General features: G+C 43.3%; 1 protein-coding gene across 1 annotated transcript in view; it reads right to left on the reverse strand.

The window, feature by feature from the left end:
* Positions 1-24942, reverse strand: part of GMDS (GDP-mannose 4,6-dehydratase) — a 721370-nt gene that overhangs the window by 323862 nt on the left and 372566 nt on the right. Inside the window, exon 7 of the mRNA XM_059688410.1 lies at positions 1318-1445. Within this exon, the coding sequence (XP_059544393.1) occupies positions 1318-1445 (128 nt within the window). The remainder of the gene's footprint in view (positions 1-1317; positions 1446-24942) is intronic.

Consider the following 24942-nt stretch of genomic DNA (forward strand, 5'->3'; position numbering starts at 1 on the left):
ATCTGAGAACTAGTAATAATGTCATTGTAATAACCTGGTTATTATTTAACAAGAAAGGATGAAAGGGAAGACTGGATATAGGTGTGCCATTTATACAGCTTTGCCAAAAAGATGCATTTAACATTATCCAAGTCAGTTCCCTGATGATGGATGGGGGAAGGGGATGGACAAAGACAGTTTCAGTGGTTTTCAACCTTCCTAATGCCGCGACCCTTTAATACAGTTCCTCATGTTGTGGTGACCCCCAACCATAAAATTATTTTCGTTGCTACTTCATAACTGTAATTTTGCTACTGTTATGAACTGTAATGTAAATATCTGATATGCAGGATGTATTTAGGCGACCCCTGTGAAAGGGTCGTTCGACCTCCAAAGGGGTTGCAACCCACAGGTTGAGAACCTCTGGTTTAGATGAATGCCCAGTAAGGTCTGAGTGATGTGGGAAGGTGCCTGTCTGTCAATCACACCTGATAGCAAGTCAGTGGCCAAGATGTGTGAGGCCACTGCAAGCACAGGAAACTTGAATATTTAAAGCTTCCAACCAAAAGAAGTTCCCTTTCTTTCTTCTCCCTTAGGCACACCTGATTCCTGGCTCTCCTGTGGCAGAGGGATGCTTTCCCCTGTGCCCACACAGTGCATGGCCTTGTTGGACTCCACACATGGACTAATAGACTTTAATTAGCTTGGATACTGAGCCACACCCGGCTGAAACATGGAATAGAAGCTCTGGACACTGGCCTTTTTTGGCTCAGCTGGAACCCCAGCTGCACCTTTTCCAGGACTGGCTTAGGGGTGGGGGACTTAGGAACCAGAAAAATTTAACTCCACCCAAATAAAGTTTTCATCCATATCCCATCCTCCCATGGGGGCTTCTGAAAATACTTATTTCAGTGGTGCCCCCAGAACCTACACCTTGCTCCCATGAGCGACAGAGGAGTTTAATTCTCCGATAACAGTACCTTTATACCAAAAATTTATTTCACAGTTATATGTGTATTGGGAAGAGAGAAGGGAGAAGGTGCAAAAAGTGGGGACTTGTAAAAAATCTTTGTAAGTGAAGAACACCAATGAAAGATTTTTTTCATCTATCATCTAAAACAATGACCAACACATTTTTTTAAAAAAAACTTCCTCATTCAAGCAAAATTCAGTATAATCTATATGTACTCTGAATGAAAGAGCCTTAAATTGAAAGTAGTATGAGCTTAAACATATCTCATTAGCAAAATTTTATGTGCTACTACCTCTACCACTGGAGGCCTGGCATTAAAGCACCAACTGATACAGGTATTTTTAAGAACATGAGTTAATTCCTACCTCTACGTAGTCCTTGGCGTGGCCCCAGTCTCGTTTGGCATCCAGATTTCCCAAACTGAAATGTTCCAGCTGTCCAAGGTAAATCTTAGCTACTGACCGGCTAATTTTTCGAGTAACAAAATTAGCTCCTAAAAAGAGACAAAAGATGTATTATCAGTAGAGTGCATTTGACATCTAACAGTTTGGTGAACCAAATGCAACCTCAGCCTCTGGGCATTCCTTTCATTCCACCCCTCTTCCCCTTCTTAAAATAATAAAAAGAAAGAAAAAGATCATTAACTGTCATTTAGACAAGTTAAGAAGCTCTAATTCTAAGTGTCACCTCAGCTCTATTTTCATAACAAACGTTTTTCTTTGGGGGACTTATGTCTTAACATTCCTAATACATTGCTGCAATATGCGACCCAGGCATTAGGCCAAAGAAAAGCTATCCCAATGCCAGTTTTTAAACAGAAAATTCAAAAGGGTTGTATAAAGGGAAATGCCAGAATGGAAGACAGACATCTAAGACCACCCTGATTTTTTAAGAACATAAACATCATATACTCCTATTAATAAAACTATTTTGGGCTCATGGGGAGATTGGGAAGAGTATAACTTAGCTCACAGGATGTATATCTGGTTAAAACAAACAAACAAGGAATGCATTTAGGTTGTCAATAAATGGTGATCACTTTTATTTAGAAACTTGCATAGCTATCCAATTATAAATTATGCTCCAATTCTAAATCAAAGTTTCTCTGTACTACACTTACTGCAATGCTACCTTCCAGTTTCACTTAAGTGTTATATATATGAACTAGGGGCCGGTGCACGAAATTCATGCACTGGGTATGGGGGGGGGGGAGTGTCCCTCAGCCCAGCCTGCCCCCTCTCACATACTGGGAGCCCTTAGGCGTTGACTCCCATCACCCTCCAATCACAGGATCGGCCCCTTGCCCAGGCCTGATGCCTCGGCCAGAGGCGTAGACCCCCATCACCCTCCGATCGCCTGATCGGCCCCTTGCCCAGGCCTGACGCCTCGGCCAGAGGTGTCAGGCTTGGACAGGGGACCCCCATCTCCCCCCGATCACTGGCTCTGGCCCCCGCCCAGGCCTGAGGCCTCTGGCCCAGGAATCATGCCTGGGCAGGGGACCCCCATCTCCCTCTGATCACTTGCTCCACCCCCCGCCCAAGCCTGACGCCTCTGACCCAGGCTTTAGGCCTGGGCAAGGGGACCATCATATCCCCCCAATCCCCGGCTCCGCCCCCCGCCCAGGCCTGATGCCTCGGCCAGAGGAGTTGACCCTCATCACCCTCCGATCACCAATCACCGGATTGGCCCCTTGACCAGGCCTGAGGCCTCCGGCAGAGGTGTCAGGCCTGGGCAGGGGACCCCCAGCTCCGCGCAGTTGCAGGCTCCGCCCCTGCCCAGGCCTAACGCCTCTGGCCTAGGCGTCTGGCCCGGGCAGCGGGGACCCGCAGTGGCAGCGGGGGGCGCCACGATCGTGCAGGCTCCGCTCCTGCCCCTGCAGGACGCCTCTGGCTGAGGCGTCCGGCCCGGGCAGCAGGGACCTGCAGCTGCAGCGGCCCCGCGATCCTGGGATTCGCTTTAGGCCCAGGCAAGGGACCCCTAGCTCCCGGGACTGCCAGCTTCGACCGTGTCCAGCTCCCATCACTGGCTCCACCCCTACTTCCTGCTATCACTGGCCAGGGCGGCAAAGGCGCCTGATTCTCCGATCATGGCTGGGGGGTAGGGCAAAGGCGGCCCCAGGACCGCCTTTTCCCTGCCCCCCAGCTCTTAGCTCCCCCCTGGGTTTCCGATCACTGTCAGTGGCAGGGGGCTTCTTCCTGCTTTCCCTTTCGCCTCCCTGCATTGTGCCTACATATGCAAATTAACCGCCATCTTGTTGGCAGTTAACTGCCAATCTTAGTTGGCAGTTAATTTGCATATAGCCCTGATTAGCCAATGAAAAGGGTAGCTCATACACCAATTACCATTTTTCTCTTTTATTAGTGTAGATGGGCTCCTGAATTCTTTATAAATATTTTGAAATGAATGAGTAAAAGTGGTCATAAATTTAAGAAAGCAATGAAATTGTTTTCATGTTCTAGAGTCTTTAATGAAAGTCTCTACTTTTAAAAGATCACAAAAGGGACACAATTAAAAGACACTGCTGAGACAATTTTATCAATGCCCCTGTATCTAGGTGAAGTTATCACAAAACACCAAGTAATGCCAAGTTCTCCAGGTACTAACACACATATGAGCTAGTCAATAATGGCTTCCCACAGTTTAGATAGATTACTATCATAATTTATCACATTTCAATAACTTCAGCTTTGTTCTTTGCAGATGAAGCAGGAAGGTGAATGTTATGATGAAAACTTTTGGCTTCTAGAGAAATTGGCACAGGAATAAGGGGAATTTTTCAAATAGGTTTTCTAAATTTTGGCAAGAATATGGCCCAGTGCAAGTTCAAACCTATACTTGATTCACTTACTACACAAACTCGGTGTATATATTTAAACCAATGCCATGTCCTTAAAAATGACGGGAAGAGATCAACCAAAGAAGTTATATGCATATATGCATAGCCCATGGACACAGACACTAGTGTGATGAAGGCCTGGGGGCAGGGGCAGGCTGGAGAAAGGAAAAGGGGGAAAAAAAGAGAGACATCAGTAATAGGGTCAACAATGAAAAAAAAAAGACAATGGAAATCCACATTTTCAGTTTCTCTTAGCAGTTTACAGAGCACCTTAAGAAATCCAAAGTTTCACCTTCCCACAGCAATTTATAAAACACTCAGACGTGTTTCAAAATGAAGAAATGTTTATTAGGTACAATCCTTCAAAATCTATCACTAATTAGCACTATTTATTTTCTATTGACAGTAACAATTACATTGATAACTAAATGCAGGTTTCTTTATGTATTTCTATTCTAATGGCAGGACTATACTAGATAAACTTGTGATGCCAAACCATTAGAGAAAGTTCCCAAAGTAGTTCAGATTATTCTATCTGCCAATAAACTACTGTTTAGGAGTCCAATGGAAGCATGAGAAGTTCAAATAATCTACTTAGGCCCTAACCTCATGTCCATTCTTTCAACATGTTTTAATGGGACACCTACCAAACACCAAAGTGCCAGGCTAGGGGGTCCAGGAGTGAAGCAGCAGCCCCTGCTCTCAAATAGCACAGATAGTGTAAGAGAGACAAATCAATCCATACTGCCAAAAATTAAATAGCAGCTTTTCAAGGTCAGGGCCTGTGACCCTGCTGCTGCTATGGTCAGGAGATACCTACCAGAAAAGAAGCCTGAAATGAGGCTGCTGGTGAGGTCATGAAGGGACTAAAGAAGTTGTGCTACAAGGACAGTGATCCAGGCAGAAGGAATAGCACATGCAAACACAGCGAGGCACCTTGCTCTTTAAGCTCTTGCCATAGCCTGGCAATGACCACAACCATGACACCTCTGGTGATGGCTGTTGCTATTAGCACAGTACTAACCTATGTAGATGCAGAAACTCATGTAATTTTCAGAGCAACCCACAGCTAAGAATTATTATTACCCCCATTTTTAGATAAAGAAGCTGAGATTCAGAGAAGCTATGCAAATTGGCCATTCTAGAAGAGAATTCAGATCAGTGTCTGTGTGACCATCAAGCCCAGGCTCTCATCTTACCTGGACTCAGAATGGCATACTAGGAGTCAGGGAGCCTTTCTTACCTGGATATAAACTCTATCTTGCATAACTAGTCAGACTTATTTAAAATTTCTAGTTTTTTAAATTTCATTTTTAACAGCTGTATTGAGATATAACTCACATACCATGCATTTCATCCACTTAAAGTATCCAAGTCAATGGTTTTAGTGTACTCAGAAATTGGGTAGCCATCATTACAATCAATTTTAGACCATTTTTGTCACTCCAAAAAGAAATCCCAAATCATTTAGCAGTCTCTCCTCATTTCCCCCCAACACTCCTGGCCTTAGGCAAGCACTAATCTACTTTTTGTCACTATAAATTTGCCTATCTGACCACTTCATATGAATGGAATCATATATGTGATCTTTTGTAACTGGCTTCTCTCTCTTAGCTTAATATTTTCATGGTTCAGCTATATTACAATATAAATCACTACTTCATTCCTTCTTTTTTTCAATCTTCAATTTCTTTATTGATTAAGGTATTACATGTGTGTCCTCATCCCCCATTAACTCCCACCCCCACTCCCACTCATGCTCTCATTCCCCTGTTGTCTGTGTCAATTGGTTGGGCTTACATGCATGCATACAAGTCCTTTGGTTCATCTCTTCCCCTTACCCACACCCTCCCCTACTTTCCCTCTGAGATTTGACAGAGTGATCGCTGCTTCTCTGTCTCTGGATCTGTTTTTGTTCATCAGTTTATGTTGTTCATTATATTCCATAAATGAGTGAGATCATGTGGTATTTATCTTTCTCTGACTGGCTTATTTCACTTAGCATAATGCTCTCCCAGTTCCATCCATGCTGTTGCAAATGGCGAGAATTCATTCTTTTTTACTGCAGCATAGTATTCGATTGTGTAGATGTACCACAGTTTTTTAATCCACTGATCTGCTGATGGGCACTTAGGCTGTTTCCAAATCTTAGCTATGGTGAATTGTGCTGCTATGAACATAGGGGTGCATATATCATTCCTTCTTTATGGCTGAACATGTGGATATGACACATTTCATTTATTGTTCATCAGTAGATGGACATATGGGTTGTTTCCATCTTTTGGCTATTGTGAATAATGCTGCTATAAACATCCATGCACAAGTTTTAGTTTGGATATTATGTTTTAATTTCTCTTGGGTACATATCTACAGGTGGAATCACTGGGTCACAGGGCAAATCTAGGATTATTGAGGAACTGCCACACTGTTCTCCAAAGCAACTACACCTTTTTACACTTCCACCAGCAGTGAACTGAGGTTCTCATCTCTCCACATCCTCCCTAACACTTGTTATAGTTTATCTTTTCTTTTTAAATATGTTTTTATTGATTTTCGACTGGGCATGGTTTATCTTTTTCTTTCTTAATGTGTTTATTGATTTCAGAGAGGGGAAAGGAGAGGGAGAGATAGAAACACCAATGATGAGAGAGAATAATCAATTGGCAGTCTCCTGCAGTCCCCCTACTGTGAATTGAGCCCACAACCTAGGCATGTGCCCTGACCAGGAATAGAGCCTTGACCTTCTGGATGACACAGGGAGGGCTGGTTTCTCTTACTGAAAATACTCATCCTAGGGGATACTGAGTGTTATCTCATTGTAATTTTAATTTTATTTCTCTGATGGCTAATGATATTATCTATATGTTCATGTGCTTATTGGCCATTGGTTTATCTTCTTTGGAGAAATGTCTATTCAGGTCCTTTGCCCATTTTAAAATTATGTTACCTGTCTTTTTATTATTCGAGTTGTATGAGTTATTTATATATTCTGGACCCAATTCCTTTATCAGATATATAATTTACAAATAACTTCTCATTGTATTGGTTATATTTTCACTTTCTTGATGGCGTCTCTGATGGACAAAAGTATGGGAGTTTTTTTATATTATAATGAAGTTGGATTTATCTAATTTTTGTTTTTAGTAGTATGAACTTTTGGTGTCATAGCCAAAGGGTTTTCCCTAGCCCAAGATCATTAAGATTTTCTCCTATATTTTAAAATATATTTTATTGATTTTGTTCTTACATTTAGGTCTTTCACCCATTTTTCATTAATGTATGGTATGAAGCAAGGGCCCTACTTCATTTATATGTGTGCACATAGCTGTCCTAACACTGCTATAAAGTTTATTCTTTCTCCCTTTGACTGTCTTGACATCTTTTGTCAAAATTCGATCAACTGTAAATGTGTGGGTTTATTTCTTACTTTAATTCTATTCTGTTGATCTATGTATATCTATAACCTTATTATAGAGCCACATATTCTTGAGTACTCTAGCTTCACATACGTTTTAAAATCAAGAAGTGTGAATCTTCTGACTTTGTCCTTCTTTAAGACTGCTTTAACTATTTTCAGTCCCTTGAATTTCCATATGAAGTTTATGATCAGCTTGTTAATTTCTGCAAAACAGTCAACTGGGATTTTTTTGATAGGAATTGTGTTAAATCTGTAGATCAATGTGGGTAATACTGATGTTTTAACAATATTATATCTTCCAATTAATGAACACAGGACATATTTCCATTCATTTAATTCTTTTAAAATGTCTTTCAGGCTGGTGTGGCTCAGTGTTTGAGTATTGACCTATGAACCAGGAGGTCACAATTTGATTCCGACTGGGACACAAGCCCAGGTTGCAGGCTTGATCCTCAGTTAGGGGTGTGCAGGAGGTAGCCAATCAATGATTACCTCTCATCATTGATGTTTTTATCTCTCTCTCCCTCCCTTCCTCTCTGAAATCAATTAATTTTTTTTCTTTCAGCATCATTCAGTAGTTTCCAGAGAGTAAGTTTTGCACTCCTTTTGTTAAATTTGTTCCTGAGTAATATTCTCTTTAATCTCATAATGTAACTTTTCTTAATTTGATTTTCAGATTAATTTTAAAAATTATTATTGCTACCATATGTTTTACTAGTTAATTCTTAGGAGAGGTTTAAAATGTAATTTTAAAAATGTAGTCTCTTTATTTTTACTCTTTATCATACAAGACTGCTGATTTAGGAGAGAACTATATAAAATTAATAGAGGCCTAGTGCACAAAAATTTGTGCACTCGGTGGGAAGAGGGGGGTCCCTAAGCCCGGCCTGTGCCCCCTCACAGTCTGGGACCTCTTGGGAGATAACGACCTGCTGGCTTAGGCCTGCTCCCAGATGGCAGAGGGCAGGCCCAATCCCTAGGTGCAGCCCCTGGTCGGGCTCAGAGCAGGGCTGATTGGGGAGTTGGGGCACCGCCCCTGTCATGCACAGACCAGGGCGGATTGGGATGTTGCAATGCCACCCTCAGTCATGCTCAGGGTAGGGCCGATTGGGGGGTTGGGGCACCGCCCCCTGTCACACTCAAGGCAGGGTCAATGGGCAGGTTGCGGTGCCACCCCCTGTCACGCACAGAGCAGGGCCCATCAGGGGGGTTGGGGCTCTGTACCATGTCACTCACAGAGCAGGGTCGATCGGGGGTTGGGGAGCTCCCCCCCTGTCACGCACAGAGCAGGGCCCATCAGGGGGTTGGGGTGCCGCACCCTGTCACACTCAGGGCAGGGCCGATGGGGAGGTTATGGCTCTAACCCATCACACACAGAGCAGGGCCCGTGGGGGGGGGGCGGTTGGGGCGCCGCACCCTGTCACACACAGAGCAGGGCCAATCAGGGGGTTGGGGCACATCAGCCTGTCACACACAGAGCCGCAGTGCAATCAGAGCAGGGCTGATCAGGGGGTTGGGGTGCCGCACAGTCACACACAGAGCAGGGCCCGTGGGGGGGGGGGGATTTGGGTGCCGCACCCTGTCACGAACAGAGCAGGGCCGATGATAGGGAGGTTGTGGCCCCACCCCCTGTCACACACAGAGCCACAGGGTGATCAGGGGGTTTGGGCGCTGCCCTCTGTCACACTGATCCCGGTGCCGGGAGGCCTCACGGCTCTGCTGATCCCAGTGCTGGGAGGCATATTACCCTTTTACTATATAGAATAGAGGCCTGGTGCATGGGTGGGGGCCGGCTGGTTTGCCCTGAAGGGTGTCCTGGATCAGGGTGGGGGTCCCCACTGGGGTGCCTGGCCTGCCTGGATGAGGAGATGAAGGCTGTTTGCAGCTGGTCACACACCCTTCAGGGTGGGGATCCCCACTGGGGTGCCTGGCCAGTCTGGGTGAGGGGCTGAGGGCTGTTTTCAGGCTGGCGGGTGACTGAAGCTCCCAACTGCTCCTTTTTTTCTTTTTTTTTTTTAATTCTGGGCCAGCTTTAGCTCTGAGGCTCCAGCTCTTAGGCCTCCGCTGCTGAAAGCAGGTTTCTGGCCTTTGTTTACCTTCTGTATTTGAAACAATGTTGCGATCCTGCTGGCTGAAGCCCAGCGACTAAAGCAGGTTTCTGGGGTTTTGTTTAGCTTCTATATTTGTAACATAGTTGCTTAGAGTTGCAGCTCAGAGGCCGGCAGTGGCAGGCGGGGAACATTGGAGTCCTCCATCACTGAAGCAAGCAAGCCTCATGTTAGCTTCCAGCTGCCTGGCTTCCGGCCGCCATCTTGGCTGGCAGTTAATTTGCATATCGCCCTGATTAGCCAATGGGAAGGGTAGCGGTCATACACTAATTACCATGTTTCTCTTTTATTAGATAGGATTATACACGAGGGCTAGCATCTTAGAAGTCACCTTGTTCAACTATTGCAAATGTGCAGGGGAAGAAAGATAGGGAAAGAGAAGCTGAGTAACAGTCAAGACAAGTACCCAAGCCTGGCTTTGGCCTGTGCACCGGGAGCTGTTTCCACTAACCCACAGTGCAATGCAGGAGGCATCCTTCCTAGATTAGATAACTCAAGAGCCTGTGGACTGTAACACATATGGGCAATGGAGCTCCCATAATTACTTTAAATACATGTTTGGTTTCTAAGAGCCTTAAACTAGAAGACCCCACTAGGAAGAAGACCAAGAAACGAAAAACTAGCCAATGAGCTGACCGAAGGCCAGCAGTCAGTTATCAGCATCAATCATTTAATAACTCTGGAGTTATAGTTTCCTCTATAAACTACCATTACAGTCATATTCACCACACTGAATTCAAAGGCACACTAATGTAGATGAAACCACACTGTAGAACATAAATCTCTACTGACATGTAAAGAATTAATACAAACATGTCCTCGTTTGTAAAATAATAACAGTACTTACCATGTACATTTGATATTTAAGTGAGAATATGTGGGTAATGTGATTAGAAAGTCTTCAATAAGTGTTAGCTATTATAATAATTATTATGTTACAATGTTAATGGTGTCTATAATTAAGCCTCAATAAAAAGTTCAGATTGCTTAGTTCTTTTATGACTAAGTCTGTTAATTCTCTGATTTTAAATTTCTGAGATTGAGAACAGATTTAAATACTAGTAAACAGCCAAAGGCAGGCATGCAGATGCATATACTGTAGGTTACTTTTTCTATGTAAACTCATTAACCTAGGAAAAATAAAGTACCCACATAAATGTATATACACAAGAAAGAGATCAATTAAGAAGTTTAGCCCTGCTGATGTGGCTCAGGGGATTGAGCATTGTCCCATGAAACAAGTGATCCTGGATTCGACTCCCTATGAGAGCACATGCCCCGGTTTCATGCTTGATGCCCAATGGGGGACATGCAGGAGGCAGCCGATCAATGATTCTCTCTCATCTTTGATATTTCTATCTCTCTCTCCCTTCCTCTCTATCTAAAAATCAAAAACATTTTTTTTAAATAGTTTTGGCTCAAATATTAGTTCTAAGATTGTGATTGTGAGTTTTAGTATCATTGACAGAATGAAAAGAACAGAACTTTAGCAATATAACAAATAGGAAAAACTGCCACCAAGATGTGCTGGATAAAATGTAATTATAATGTATTTAAACTCAGAGCTTAGTCCCTACTAAGTGCTCAGGTGAAGGGGAGCTCCAGAGCACCCGTCATGGGTAACACCGAGGGGTCTGTGCTGGGAGCAGAACTGAAAGCTCCTTTCAGGACCTGAACACAGGCTTCAGTTTTTGATATCCAATCCGAGGCCTCGAAGATGAGGTCTTCCAGATAGAACAATGGAAATGGTTACACACCATGTAAGTTACTGATCATTCTGTTATTGTTATCAGTGCTATTATCTTAAACAAGTGTTTTAATTTTGTAGTTGCCTTGTCTATAAGATAGGATAATAATCCATAGTGAGGATATAATTCAAAGGCTGCAGAGTACTGTATCAATGCCAAGTACCTCTATTAGTTATAAATGGGCTTGGACATTTTCACTGCGATAAATCTTTTAAAATAGGAAGGCTTTTTTCTTTTGCACTTCTCAACATGATCATCTCCATAGTTAGCCCAAGGCTGGAAAAAGATTAGAATATTCATCCTATCATTCAAAATAGGATTCTGTAAAAAGATGGTAAATATAAAAGCAAGGCTTCATGAAAAAGTAATTTTCTAAATAATTGTAGTGTAGCAAACACCAAATGTAGTCCTAGCCCCAAGTTTCTCCCACAGCGATGCCCGTGCAGGTTCTGATGGCAGGCATGCTGACTGGGGTCCTTTCAGAAGGACAAGAAGGAGTAGAAGCAGAGGTTCTAAGTCTCCACCCCTTCTGAACCAGTGGAGAAAGACATGAGGAGAGGCAGAAGTGAATCTTCAGTATTTTAATCTAGCCTCTTGGGAATGAGATAACAAGTAAAGTAGACTGATGGTATCATTGAGAGAAGGAGCTTTGTGCTATTTCATGTTGGGAATCTGGAGAGATCTTCTGAGGATGCCAGCCAGCGGATCTGGGGTAGTTTCCTCAGCACATGTTGAGCAGTGATGCCAGGCTCTCCAAAAGGTGTGAGCAGTGGCATGAGAGCCAGTAGGCCCACTGGGGACTGAGGAGGCCTGAGATGGAAAGGAGAGGGGGGCCTTGTAGTTAAGGTTTAGAGGTAAGACCACCTAGGCCAGGGACCACATGTGAGATGAGGCAGTGGGTGGGCATATAGTCCATATACCAGTGAGGGATGGAGTGAGGCTGACTCTTCCCAGGGTCCTATGGAAAGAGAAGCCCCTGAGTTTTATCAGTAGCAGACATCAGGAAGAGCCGGACCTGGGGCTAGTGCCACCTTCTTGGCCACCAGGCAAGGGAGTAGCTTACCTGCAACTCTGCAGTGGAGAGCACCAGGCCCATTGAATGTACCTTGGGCCTGAGGATTCCAACTGCCCCTTTATCAACATCTGTGTCCCAAACACCCAGATATCATCTTGAAGAGAAATAAGGGAAGACGAAAAAACTAGAAAAACTGACTTCAGATAGAGAAAGACAAATACCATGATTTCACTTATATGTGGAATCTAAAGAACAAAATAAATGAACAAACAAAACAGAAACAGACTCTTAGACACAGAGCATACTGATGGTTGACATAGGAAGCAGTGTTGGGACCTGAGGGAGAAAGGTGAAGGGACTGAGAAGTAGATTAGAAGTTAAGGCAGCTGTGGGCAAACTACGGCCCGCGGGCCGAATCCGGCCCATTTGAAATGAATAAAACTAAAAAAAAAAAAGACCGTACCCTTTTATGTAATAATGTTTACTTTGAATTTATATTAGTTCACACAAACACTCCATCCTTGCTTTTGTTCCGGCCCTCCGGTCCAGTTTAAGAACCCATTGTGGTCCTCGAGTCAAAAAGTTTGCCCACCCCTGAGTTAAGGGATAGTTACGGGGAAGTAAAGTACAGCACAGCTTATAGAGTCAATAATATTCTAATAACTACATATGGTGCCAGGGGATCTCTTTGTAAAGTATATGATTTTCTAACCACTATGCTGTATTCCTGAAACTGAAACAAAATAATATTGAATATAAACTGCAGTTAAAAAATAAATTGACTTCAACATTATATTATAGTAGACACCAGATTACATTTTTAAATAGAACTTGTTCTTTTTTAGGAAAGTATAAATTTAATTTTTTGGACAACATTAATCTCCTGTGGCTGCCATAACAAATTACTACAACTGGGCAACGTGAAACAACGGAAATTTACTCTGTAGTCTGGAGGCTGCAGGTCTGATTCAGCACCACCACATTCCTCTGGGAGCTCCAGGGAAGAGCCCTCTCCTTGCCTTTCACTGGGTAGCACAGCTTCATGCAATTTTGGCTTATGATGGCATCACTCCAACCTCGACCTCCATCTTCACATCACCTTCTCCTGTGCATCTGTGTTTTGTGTTTGTGTGTGTGTGTTTAGTTTTATTTTATTTTATTTTTATTGTCTAAAGTTTTACATATGTCTCCATTGTCCCCAATTGACCCCCCGCCTCAGCCATTCCTACACCAGGCAAGCCCCCACCACCCCAGTGTCTGTGTCCATTGGTTATGCTAATATGCATGCATGCAAGTCATTTGGTTGCTCTCTACCTCTCCACCCAACCCACCACCACCATTTGCCTCTGGATCTATTCATGTTCATCAAATTATGTAGATCATTATATTCCACCTATGAGTGAGATCATGTGATATTTATCTTTCTCTGACAGGCTTATTTTGCTTACCATAATGATCTCCAGTTCCATCCATGCTGTTGCAAATGGTAAAAGTTCCTTATTTTTTATAGTGGCATAGTATTCCATGGTGTAGATGTACCAAAGTTTTTTTATTTTTTAATCTTTATTGTTCAGATTATTACAGCTGTTCCTCTTTTTTCACCCCATAGCTCCACTCCACCCAGTTCCCACCCCACCCCATGCCCTCACCTCCCCCACACTGTCCTCATCCATAGGTGTAAGATTTTTGTCCAATCTCTTCCCGCACTCTCCACACCCTCTTCCCCCTGAGAATTGTCAGTCTGCACCCTTTCCATGCCCCTGATTCTATTCCATTCACCAGTTTATTCCATTCATCAGATTTTTTATTCCTTTGATTTTTAGATTAACTTGTTGATAGATATGAATTTGTTGTCACTTTGTTGATCACAATTTTTTATCTTTACTTTTTTTCTTCTTCTTCTTCTTAAAGAATGCCATCCAGCATTTTATATAATACTGGTTTGGTAGTGATGAACTCTTTAGCTTTTTCTTGTCTATGAAGCTCTTTATCTGACCTTCAATTCTAAATGATAGTTTTGCTGGGTAGAATAATCTTGGTTGTAGGTTCTTACTATTCATCACTTTGAATATTTCTTGCCACTCCCTTCTGGCCTGCATAGTTTCTGTTGAGAAATCAGCTGACAGTCGTATGGGCACTCCCTTGTAGGTAACTAACTATTTTTCTCTTGCTGCTTTTAAGATTCTCTCTTTGTCTTTTGCCCTTGGCATTTTAATTATGATGTATCTTGGTGTGGTCCTCTTTGGATTCCTCTTGTTTGGGGTTCTCTGGGCTTCCTGGACTTGTAAGTCTATTTCTTTCATCAGGTAGGGGAAGTTTTCTGTCATTATTTCTTCAAATAGGTTTTCAATATCTTGCTCTCTCTCTCTTCCTCTGGCACCCCCATAATTCGGATGTTGGTACACTTGAAGTTGTCCCAGAGGCTCCTTACACTATCTTCATTTTTTTGGATTCTTATTTTTTTTTTTTTTTTGCTCTTCTGGTTGGGTGTTTTTTGCTTCCTTGTACTTCAAATCTTTGACTTGATTCTTGGGATCCTCTAGTCTACTGTTGAATCTCTGTATATTATTCTTTATTTCAGTCAGTGTATGCTTAATATCTGACTGGTCCTTTTCCATTTTTTGGCATTCTCACTAAGATACTTGAAGGTATTACTAAGATTCTTGAAGGTCTCACTAAGTTCCTTGGAGGTTTTTAGAAGATTCTTGAGTAACCTTATAACTGTGGTTTTGAACTCTATATCCAGTATTTTGCTTCATTTGTTTCATTCGTGACATGTTTCTTTGTCTCCACATTTTGGCTGCTTCCCTGTGTTGACAGAGTGACCTTGTGTGGTAGGTGTCCTATAGGGCCCAGTGGCTCAGCCTCCCCAATTACCTGAGGTGGACACTCTTGGTGCACCCCTTTGTGGGCTTTGTGCACAGTCTTGTAGGTAAGTCTTGATTGCTGTTGGTATCACTGGGAGGAATTGACCTCCCGGCCAATTGGCTGTGCGGACCAGCTGTGTCTACAATGGAAGGACTGCTGTGCAAGTGACACCCTTATGGGGCAGGGCTTGCTTCAGTGCATCTTTGGTGCTCACTGAGTCTGCCCCTTGAGTGTGTCGCTTATGGATGTGAAGAGTTGTAATCCGGTATGGTCTCACACTGACCACTGGGCACGCTGGCTCTTGGATCTCCAAGGAGGTCCGAAGTCAGCCACTACCTGAGGCCACCCAGCATGAGCTACAGAGTGATCCAGAGATTCCTCCTCTTTGTTTGGGGTTTGGAAGTGCCCAGATTAGGCCCAGCTGTGAAGCAAGGCAGGCTGCTGCTGCTGGGCCTTGGGCCTTTTTTGGGAAGCTTTGGGGCTCTCTGATCCAGCTGCAGTTTGACAGGTTCAAGCTGAGAAAGAACAGGCCATTCATATGCAAAAGCCACTGCGCACAGCTTGGGTGGGGTTGTAAATTGGGTGGGGTGGAGTCTCAGCGAGTCACCAGGGTGGAGCAAACAGCAATGGCTGCCAGTCAACCCTGCACCGGAGAGGTCCCTGTGTCCCCACGTCACTGCATCAGGAGCCCCCGCGCAGAAACAATGATTGCTGCAAGCACCTCTGAGCAAAAGCCGCCCTTGCGTTCTGGCCTGATGCCAGACAGTCCAGTTTCTCCCCGTATGAGTCTGGGTCCCCAGAGTCTTGCCCAGAACTAGAGTTCAGAACCATCAGGAGCTTGTATCTCCCTCCCGAATGAAAAACAACAACAGTGCACCCGGCTGCCATCCTGTTCTGTGTGCGCCTCCGCACCTCCACACCTCCTACCCATCTCAAAGCACTTTTTTCTTTCCTTCTAGTTGTAGAACTTCCACTCAGCCAGCTTTCCCATGGTTCTGGATGATAGTTGTTTTGTCTTTTAGTTGTAGTTTTGATGTGGTTGTGAGAGGCAGCAAGTACAGGTGTACCTATGCCGCCATCTTGGTTCTCTCTGTGTCTGTGTTTTGACCTCTTGTGTTTCTTATAAGAACACTTGTCACTGGATTTAGAATCCCCCCTGGTAATCCAGGATGATCTCTCTGTCCCCAGATCCTTAACTTAATTACATCTGCAAAGACCCTTTTTCCAAATTCTCTGTCCCCAGATCCTTAACTTAATTACATCTGCAAAGACCCTTTTTCCAAATTCTCTGTCCCCAGATCCTTAACTTAATTATATCTGCAAAGACCCTTTTTCCAAATAAGGTCACATTCACAAATTCTGGGGAAAAGGATGTGGACATATTGTTCTAGAGCTACCGTACAACCCACTATGAGGATCAAAGATAAGAATACTTGAGAAAATATGATAAAACATGAATCAAGCATTGTTATACTAGAGGCTCGGTGCATGGGATTTGTGCACTGGTGGGGGGCATGGCCTGCAGGGATTGGCTGCTATGGGAGCACCATTCATCCCACTCAGCTGAGCGGCTGCTCCCTGGTCCGGCATCCTTCATGGAGCTGGAGCACTCGCCTCTCCAGGGGACCTGGTTGGGGCCGGGCCCAGGTACAATAGCACTGAGAGGAGGCGGAGTAGGTCTCAGTCCTGCGGGGGCCACGAACCCGCCCCCCAGTCTCTGGTGTCAGCTCTGTGAGCTTGGAGGCGGCACTGTGTGGCCTATGGGCATCCAGAGGAGGCGGCAGGGAGTAAGAAGGAGGAGTCTCGGGTGAGAAGGCAATGATAGCAGCCCGGGTTCCTGCCCGTTGGCCCTGGGTTCGCAGCAGGAGCAGCCACTCATCCCGGTCAGCTGAGCAGCGCTACCACTGTGGTAGCGCACTAACCACCAGTGGGCAGCTCCTGCGTTAAGCATCTGCGCACTGGTGGTCAGTGTGCATCATAGTGACTGGTCAGCTGGTCATTCTGGTCGTTCCATCGTTCAGTCGCTGGGCTTTTATTATATAAGATCATCTTAAGGATACTTTATCCTTTATGAGCACAATAGGCAAATACAGTCTCTAATTGTAAAAGATAATTTAAGGTGGATAAAATAAGTTTCCTCTCTATTTAAACTCTGCAATTTTGACTCAGATAACAAAAATAGCTCTCTGGATTGCAGGGAGGAGGAGGAAGGTGGAGGTAGAAAATGGTATAGGGTGGATAAAATAGTGATGAAAAATAAATAAAAGAACGTCCCTGAAAGAAAAAAATGCATATATAAAATAAAAAGGTAAAAACAAACAAAAAACAATCCCTGGGGGGTCTTTTTTTTTTAATCCTCACCCTAGAATATGTTTTATTTCTTATTTTATTGGTCTTAGAGAAAGAGGAAGGAAGAGGGAGAGAGAGAGAAACATTGATGTGAGAAACACTGATTCGTTGCCTCCCAATATTCTCGGTAACTTACTTAGGCCCATCTAATTGTTTCTCAGTAGTCTAATATTTAAGGTAGCTATTTAATACTTTATTTTAATAACTATTTTTTATATCTGAAATTCTTTCTTTTTCAAATCTGCCTAGACATTTTTACATCTTGTTGTTGCTTATTTATTATGATGTATCATTTTTTAAATTTAAACATGTCTTACTAATTTTATATTCTGAATTTGACAATTCCAATACTTAAAGTTCTTGAGGGACTAATTTTTTCTTCTTATGCTGCTGACTTTGATGCTTGTTCCCTATGCATCTGGTGACACTAAGAGTCCATGTTTACTAATCTGAATCTGCTGGAGACCAGAGGACAGCTCTGAGAGTGCTTTCCTCCTGAAAGGGTCTGCATTGGTAATGATGACAGCCAGGAGACACTAACCTTGGTGACATTTCACCCCTTCCACAGTTTCCGGGTGAATACAGTTATGTTCTTCTATGCCGTTTCTGTCTATGGCCAAACTTAAGCCTTCTAATTAAAGGGATAGGAAGATGAAGACAGATTTAGAAAAATAAATGTTTTTCTCTACACATCTGGATATAATGTGAACAACTATGATACACTTCACATATTTGTTTTCATTTTCATGTTTAACATGTTTTCTTTTCTATGCAGTATACTGGTATAATGAATAGCCTATCCAATAAAAGAGTAATATGCAAATTAGCTATCACTCCCTTACTCTGTAACTCCATCACAAAGATGGCGGTGACCATGGAGCTGGAGTGAGCAGGAGGCTTGGGTTGCCCCCAGCGATGGAGGAAACCAAGCTTCCCGCTTGCCCTGGCCAGCTCTGGGCTCTGCTCAAGGCTACAAAGTTTTAATTACAGAAGTTAAATAAATCCCAGATACCTGCTTCCAGCCTGTGGCCATGGCCAGCCTGAAAACGGCCATCAGCCCCTCACCCAGGCTGGCCAGGCACCCCAGCGGGAACCCCCCCACACACCCTGGAGGGACTGTGGCCAGTCTGAAAACGGCTCTCAGTCCCTCACTCAGGCTGGCCAGGCACCTCAGTAGAGACCCCTACCCTTAAGGGGGTGTGGCCAGCCTTAAAACAGCCCTCAGCCCCTCACCCAGGCTGGTCACACCCCCATGGGGTGAGGGTCCCCACTGGGGGGCTTGACCAGGCTGCAAACAGCCATCAGCCCCTCACCCAGGCTGGCCAGGAACTCCAGTGGGGACCCCCACTCTGAAGGGGGTGTGGCCAGCCTGAAAATGTTCCTCAGCCCCTCACCCCGGCTGGCCAGGCACCCCAGTGGGACCCCCACCCTGAACCAGGACACCCTTCAGGGCAAACTAGCCGGCCCCCACCCATGCACCAGGCCTCTATCTTATATAATAAAAGGGTAATATGCAAATTGACCCTAACAGCAGAACCACTGGGAATGACTGGTCACTATGACACACACTGACCACCAGGGGGGCAGATGCTCAATGCAGGAGCTGCCCCCTGGTGGTCAGTGTGCTGCCACAGGGGGAGCTCTGCTCAGCCACAAGCCAGGCTAATGGCTGCCAGCATAGTGGTGGTGGCAGGAGCCTCTCCCGCCTCCTCAGCAGCACTAAGGATGTCCAATTGCAGCTTAGGCCTGCTCCCCGCTGGCAAGTGGACATCCCCCGAGGGCTCCCAGGCTGCCAGAGGGATGTCTGACTGTCAGCTTAGGCCCGATCCACAAGGGGTCCTAGACTGCGAGAGGGCACAGGCTGGGCTGAGGGACTCTCCCCCGCCCCCCGAGTGCACAAATTTTTGTGCACCGGGCCTCTAGTGTACTTAAAAAAGTGTATGAATAAACTTGAAATTTGTCTCACTGTTTTGCTCATACTATTTCTCTGGCTCAAGTACAATTATTTGTAATAATTTTTTTTGCATATGAGGGAAACTATACTCTTCCTTATGAAATTATGGAACACAAGATCACCTTGTCTCTAGTTCTTCCTAGCACCTCACTACCTATAAGGACAGACGATGAAGTCCTGCTATGAGATCATTCCAGCACCAAAACCCAGGAGGCGGCTCAGATACAAAACCAAAGCCATATTTCTAATTTCCTGGCTTTGTTCTTGTGTCAAATCCTTACATCAATATGTGTGTGTGTGTGTATGTGCACACACACTCACACACACATATTCCTTGTTATTTAAACTTTCTACTGTAATATCATGAAATATACTAACATAATATTCCCAAAGTCATATTTCTTCTAAACCAAAAACTGAAGGAAAAGGAGAACTGACAAATCTTATAAAACTCATACTATAAATGATCAGCATTGAACTTGAGGACAGGAATAGTAAGTAGCACACTTATGGAAATTAAAGAATTAGCTCATCCGTTAAATCACAACTTTTACCACAATGCATTATACTTCTGCAAAGTTTTACTGTTAAATACAAAATGCACCACTGGACATCTTATGATGATAAAGTGGAAATAAAGGAAGAAACACTGAGGGAGATAGAGTAGGACAAACTAGGGACAATTCTCCTACTTAACATATTGAACAAAAGGACTTCTTTTTCAAACACATTTATTTCATTATGGCCCTATCAGAAGCTCTGACATATGACAAATTGTATTGTGTGAATGTGTATACATGGACACACAATTGTGTATGAGCACATACATACAGGTACAATGTATCCCTGTCAGCACCCAAATAGTAGTGAAGTAACCACAATTTATCAAATGAAAATTCTATTCCCTTGCACAGTACTTCATCCAAAAGCTTTTGATTTAAAGGTTTTTTGGAGTTAAAGTACAAAGACAGTTTGGACAATATTCACTGGAAAACAGAAATCATTCCAATTTATCCTGAACCCCACATGAACCTCTGCCTTGTAGTCCTATATTTTCCCCCTGTGGTGATCTCTGGACACCCCACTGAGAACTGCCTGGGCCATGGCTTAGTGTGGACAGGGTGTAGAAAGAATAGACACTGGAAAGGTCACAGCTGACTGAGCAGATGACCAAGATCAGAGAGCTCATACCTCATTTGCTCACCAAGTCCTGCCAAGAGCAACATGCCTTAACTGCAGGTACTCAAAATCCAGCAGGCATGCTGCAAGGAACCCCAGGCTTATAGAGCACCACTCACAATGTGCATTTGTTGGAATAGCTACCACCTTTTGGCAACTATTCATAAATATGTGTTTTAAAGATAAAGGTTCAAACTACTTTGTTATTTGCATCAAATGCTCAATTCCTTTTCCACTGAGAGATCATTCAAATTAATAAATCCTCATTCCAGGGTTTCTCAACTCTGTCATTGTTGACATTTAGGGCTGGATAATTCCCTATTTCCTGGGGAATATCCTGTGAATTGTAGTGTTTAGCAGCATCCCCGGTTTTACCCACTAAATGCTAAGAACATCCCCCACTCCATCATGACAACCAGACATTGCTAAACTTTACTGGGGAGAAACGCTGCCCTCCTTGAGAACTACTGCCTCAGTCAAACCTTGAGAACTACTGCCTCAGTCAAACCAATCAGCCCTGACAGAGATAAAACCCCATCAAATTAAAGCAAATATATAAGTGCTAACCTTACCTACAGATGCACTGTGCTATTTTAAGTCTTTCTATTAATTTGATATAGTGATCAAATACCAGGGAACTAACAAACATGAAATATTAAAGTCAGGTTGAAACAAGGTGAGTGTTCCTATTATAATAGTCAAGGGGAATGTATGAGCCTGGCCTCCCCAGGAGGATCCAGGTTGAAAAGCACACATTTAGGAAACATTGATGTGTAGATGGTAATTCAAGTCCTGAAACTGGCTGAGACCACCAAGAGAGGGAAGTGAGCAAGAAAACACAAATGCTCTAACAACTAACCCACTGACACTACAACTTTAGAGGTCAAACAGATGAGGAAGCAGAGCAATGAAGACCACAAAGGAGAAAGCAGTGAGGCTGAAGGGGCACAAGAGCACGGAGGAATCCTGAATGTCTGGGACCTGTGTGATGGAGGTTGTTTACCACCACACCCTCAAGTCAGGGAGGAAGACAGAAGAAGTTGGAAAAATGACCACTGGTTCTGGCAGCACTGAAGTGATTAGTGACTTTGTTCAGAGCACTTCAGAGAAATGTGAATAAAAAGTCTGATGGGTGAGAGGGTTCAAGAGAGAATGTAGAGAGGAGCCTACACAACTCTTTTCAGAACTTTTGCTACATGGTGAAGAAGGAGAGGTTGAGTGGATTTATTTTAAAACAGGAGAAAAAGCAGCACCTTTGTATGCTAAAGAAAAGACCTAGTGATCGAGAGAAACTGACCCAGCAGAGGTGAAAACTGGTGTTGCATCTTTGAGAAAGTAATTAGACAGGAGCTAGTAGACACATGGCGGGCTCCATAGACAGCTCATCCATAGGCATAAGAGAGCACAGATGTAGATAAAGAATGCAGATGTTCCATCTAAGAGTCCCCTTCTCCCCTCAAATCTTAAACACTCCATTCCACAACTTATCCTCCAGGTCCATCACGTCCATCATCACAGCTGCACTACACCAGTCAGCCAAGCACACTAACTCCAAGTCTCTATCATTCCATCTGCAGTCTTTAGTCCCTTCCTTTTCATATTATGATCCATCACTTTAGCCATTTGGTTGCTAATGCCCATAAGCCCTTTGCTATCCTTGTTGTTCCATTTTACATACTCTGCAAAACCTCAAATCAACTTTTCTCACGGTCTTTCCTTCTTTGAGGTGGCCTCTGACTATGGAAAGAAAACGACATACCTGTGATGCTCTCCAACTCCAGCTAAGCTCTTGCTGCCTGGTAACTATTTTATGTGACCTGCCAGTTCCCAGTCAGGTTTCCCTCCTGTACCTCAGGGGATAGGACCTTCACCTCATTCAAGTCTCCTTTACCTCAGGTGACATTATTTTTTGGATATCACTGCTTGGTGAATAGGCTCATCATCTACCCAGCTGCCTTTATGTTCCCTACGATTCTTTTGTCATTCACATCCTCCTTTCAACTCCTCAGGTCCTACTGATACTACTCAGACATTCCTCCTAAAGTCCCCAATCCAGCCTCTAGCAGATTATGATTGGTGACTGCCCAATTTACAGATTCCCCCAAGGGCATTCTTGTGCTTTTCTTCTTTGCGTGATCCTAATGGCAACAGCCCAGCTCGTCTCTCTGACTACACTGATTTATTCAGGACCATGAGCCTAACCCAAGCTGATGCCAAGATCCACGCTCTCCTCGCTATAGTGACTGGTTTAGGGATGGACACTGGATCAAGGCAGACCTTAGAGCCTTTCCCCAGACCTTTTCCAAACAGAGTTGAAGGAGAAAACCTATTTCCTTCAGAGTAGAGAGATTGAGCTGACAGTGACCCTAGTTCCAGATGTATGGAAAAGAATGGAATGAAAAGATGAAACCAAGACAGGAAGAAAAGTTGAGAAAAGAGACAAAGAGAACATTCTGAAGATATCTGAGTTTCTGACTCATTGCCCCTGAGGTCAGGCTAGATTACATCCCTGCTACTTCCACATGTGGGTAATATCCACCTAATACTCTATCTTTAATTATTCTACCTAAGCCTAATGTAAGCTTGGTCATTTGTAAACCCAGATTCCTCAGATATATAAGCCCAAACTCTGTGGACAACTCCTTCTGGTCCAACCCTTACCTTCTTGTTGGGATCACTGCCATCCCTATCAGATGTTCTTCCAGTCTTGAGTATCTTTTCCCTCCAATCTGTTCTAAACCTTATGGTTCCCGAATGCAAACCTCATCACAACGCTCTTTCTTCAGTGGTAACAATATTTCTGTGTCATCTGTCAGATGCCACCTTCTAGCTTTCCCTACTGCTTCTTTCACACCTCAGCATTCTCTCCAGCTCCATCCAATGTATGAAGGTCCCTCATCAAGGCTGAGTCCTTTCTTCTTGGTACAGTCTCTCATCTCTGGAAACATCTGTAATCCACATGTTGCTACCAACTGTTCCACTTCAAGTTTCACCTCAGTGAAAGGATTTCCTCAAGACTTCCCCTTACAAAGGGGTAAGCCATCTCTCCTCTATGCTCCTCCATCATCTTTTGCATATGTGCACGTTTTTATTATATTCCATTGTAATTCTGTTTACTTATCTCAACTGTGAAAATTTTAAAGCCAAGCATTATGTTCTTCATCTCGTTCACCAGTGTCTAGTATAGTGCCTATCATATGATAGAATTTCAATTCACATTTTCTAATAGGGAAAAAAGAAGGTAGGTGTATCCAACAATTAAAAGAGTAAGATATCTTTTCTTTGGTAATTTAGTACATAATAAACTTAGTTCTTTCATTCTTTTGCCAGAATACCAGATTCTTAGTGATGATTAAACTCTTAAACTGGTATGTTTTTTTTTTTACAAGCACATACCCACCAGTAGGCATAACAAGACCATCACAGATATTAGTAAATGACAAAAAGATTATCTGATCATACTTGGCAGTTTGTCTCTCTTCTGACAAATTAGTCAGAATTTCTCCATGGTCTCTGTGTTTGTCAGGACCTCTGTAAACTAGTTTTACCTCTATAGTAAGAGGTGGGGGTGAGGAGAGGAAATGGAAAGAAAAGAAATATAATGCAGACGGATCAAACTTTCTGACATAAGAAAATATATTCAATTTATATAAGAATGAAAACCACATGGAAATAATAAAGATATAAGTATATCATCTTCTGAAATCAACTCTTTTTAAAAAAATATATTTTATTGATGTTTTACAGAGAGGAAGGGAGAGGAATAGAGAGTTAGAAACAATGATGAGAGAGAAACATTGATCAGCTGCCTCCTGCACACTCCCCACTGGGGTTGTGTCCACAACCAAGGTACATGCCCTTGACTGGAATCTAACCTGGTACCCTTGAGTCCGCAGGTCAATGCTCTATCCACTGAACCAAACCGGTTAGGGCCCAACTCTATTTTTTATAGAAATTACTAAGTAATATTAAAAAGGACTTATCCCACATCATTCTATATTATGCTTGGGCTCTATTTCAGAATTTATATAGAAAGATTTAGCAGAATGACAACATCTGTACTTCTATTTGCCAATGCTCACACTTAAACCTCTTAAATTATGTTTCTTCTTTAGCTCCCACTTGACTCAGAAGTGTATCAACATTTGAGAAGTAAAGCAGGGCCACTTCATATAAATTTCATTGTCATAGTGACTTAACGAAAACAACAATATTGGCTTATTGCCGTCCCAGTGTAAAGACCAAAGGAAGAACATCTTTAAAAGGCCTTTGATTCATATTCTTCACCTGATAGAAAATGGGAACCCGGCATATGTCTATAAAATGAGGCAACTGTATCTACTTCCCTAAAAATCTTACTTGGCTCTCATAATAGAGTTTTTCTTATTCTCTCCTATTACAGAAAAGTAAATATACACTATATCCTAGAGAGAGAGAGAGAGAGAGAGAGAGAGAGAGAGAGAGAGAGAGAGAGAGAGAACAAATAATATTTCTTTCACCCAAGGAAAGCAAGTT

This window comes from Myotis daubentonii, chromosome 3 (genome assembly GCF_963259705.1).
Source record: "Myotis daubentonii chromosome 3, mMyoDau2.1, whole genome shotgun sequence".
In the NCBI taxonomy this organism is placed as follows: Eukaryota; Metazoa; Chordata; class Mammalia; order Chiroptera; family Vespertilionidae; genus Myotis; species Myotis daubentonii.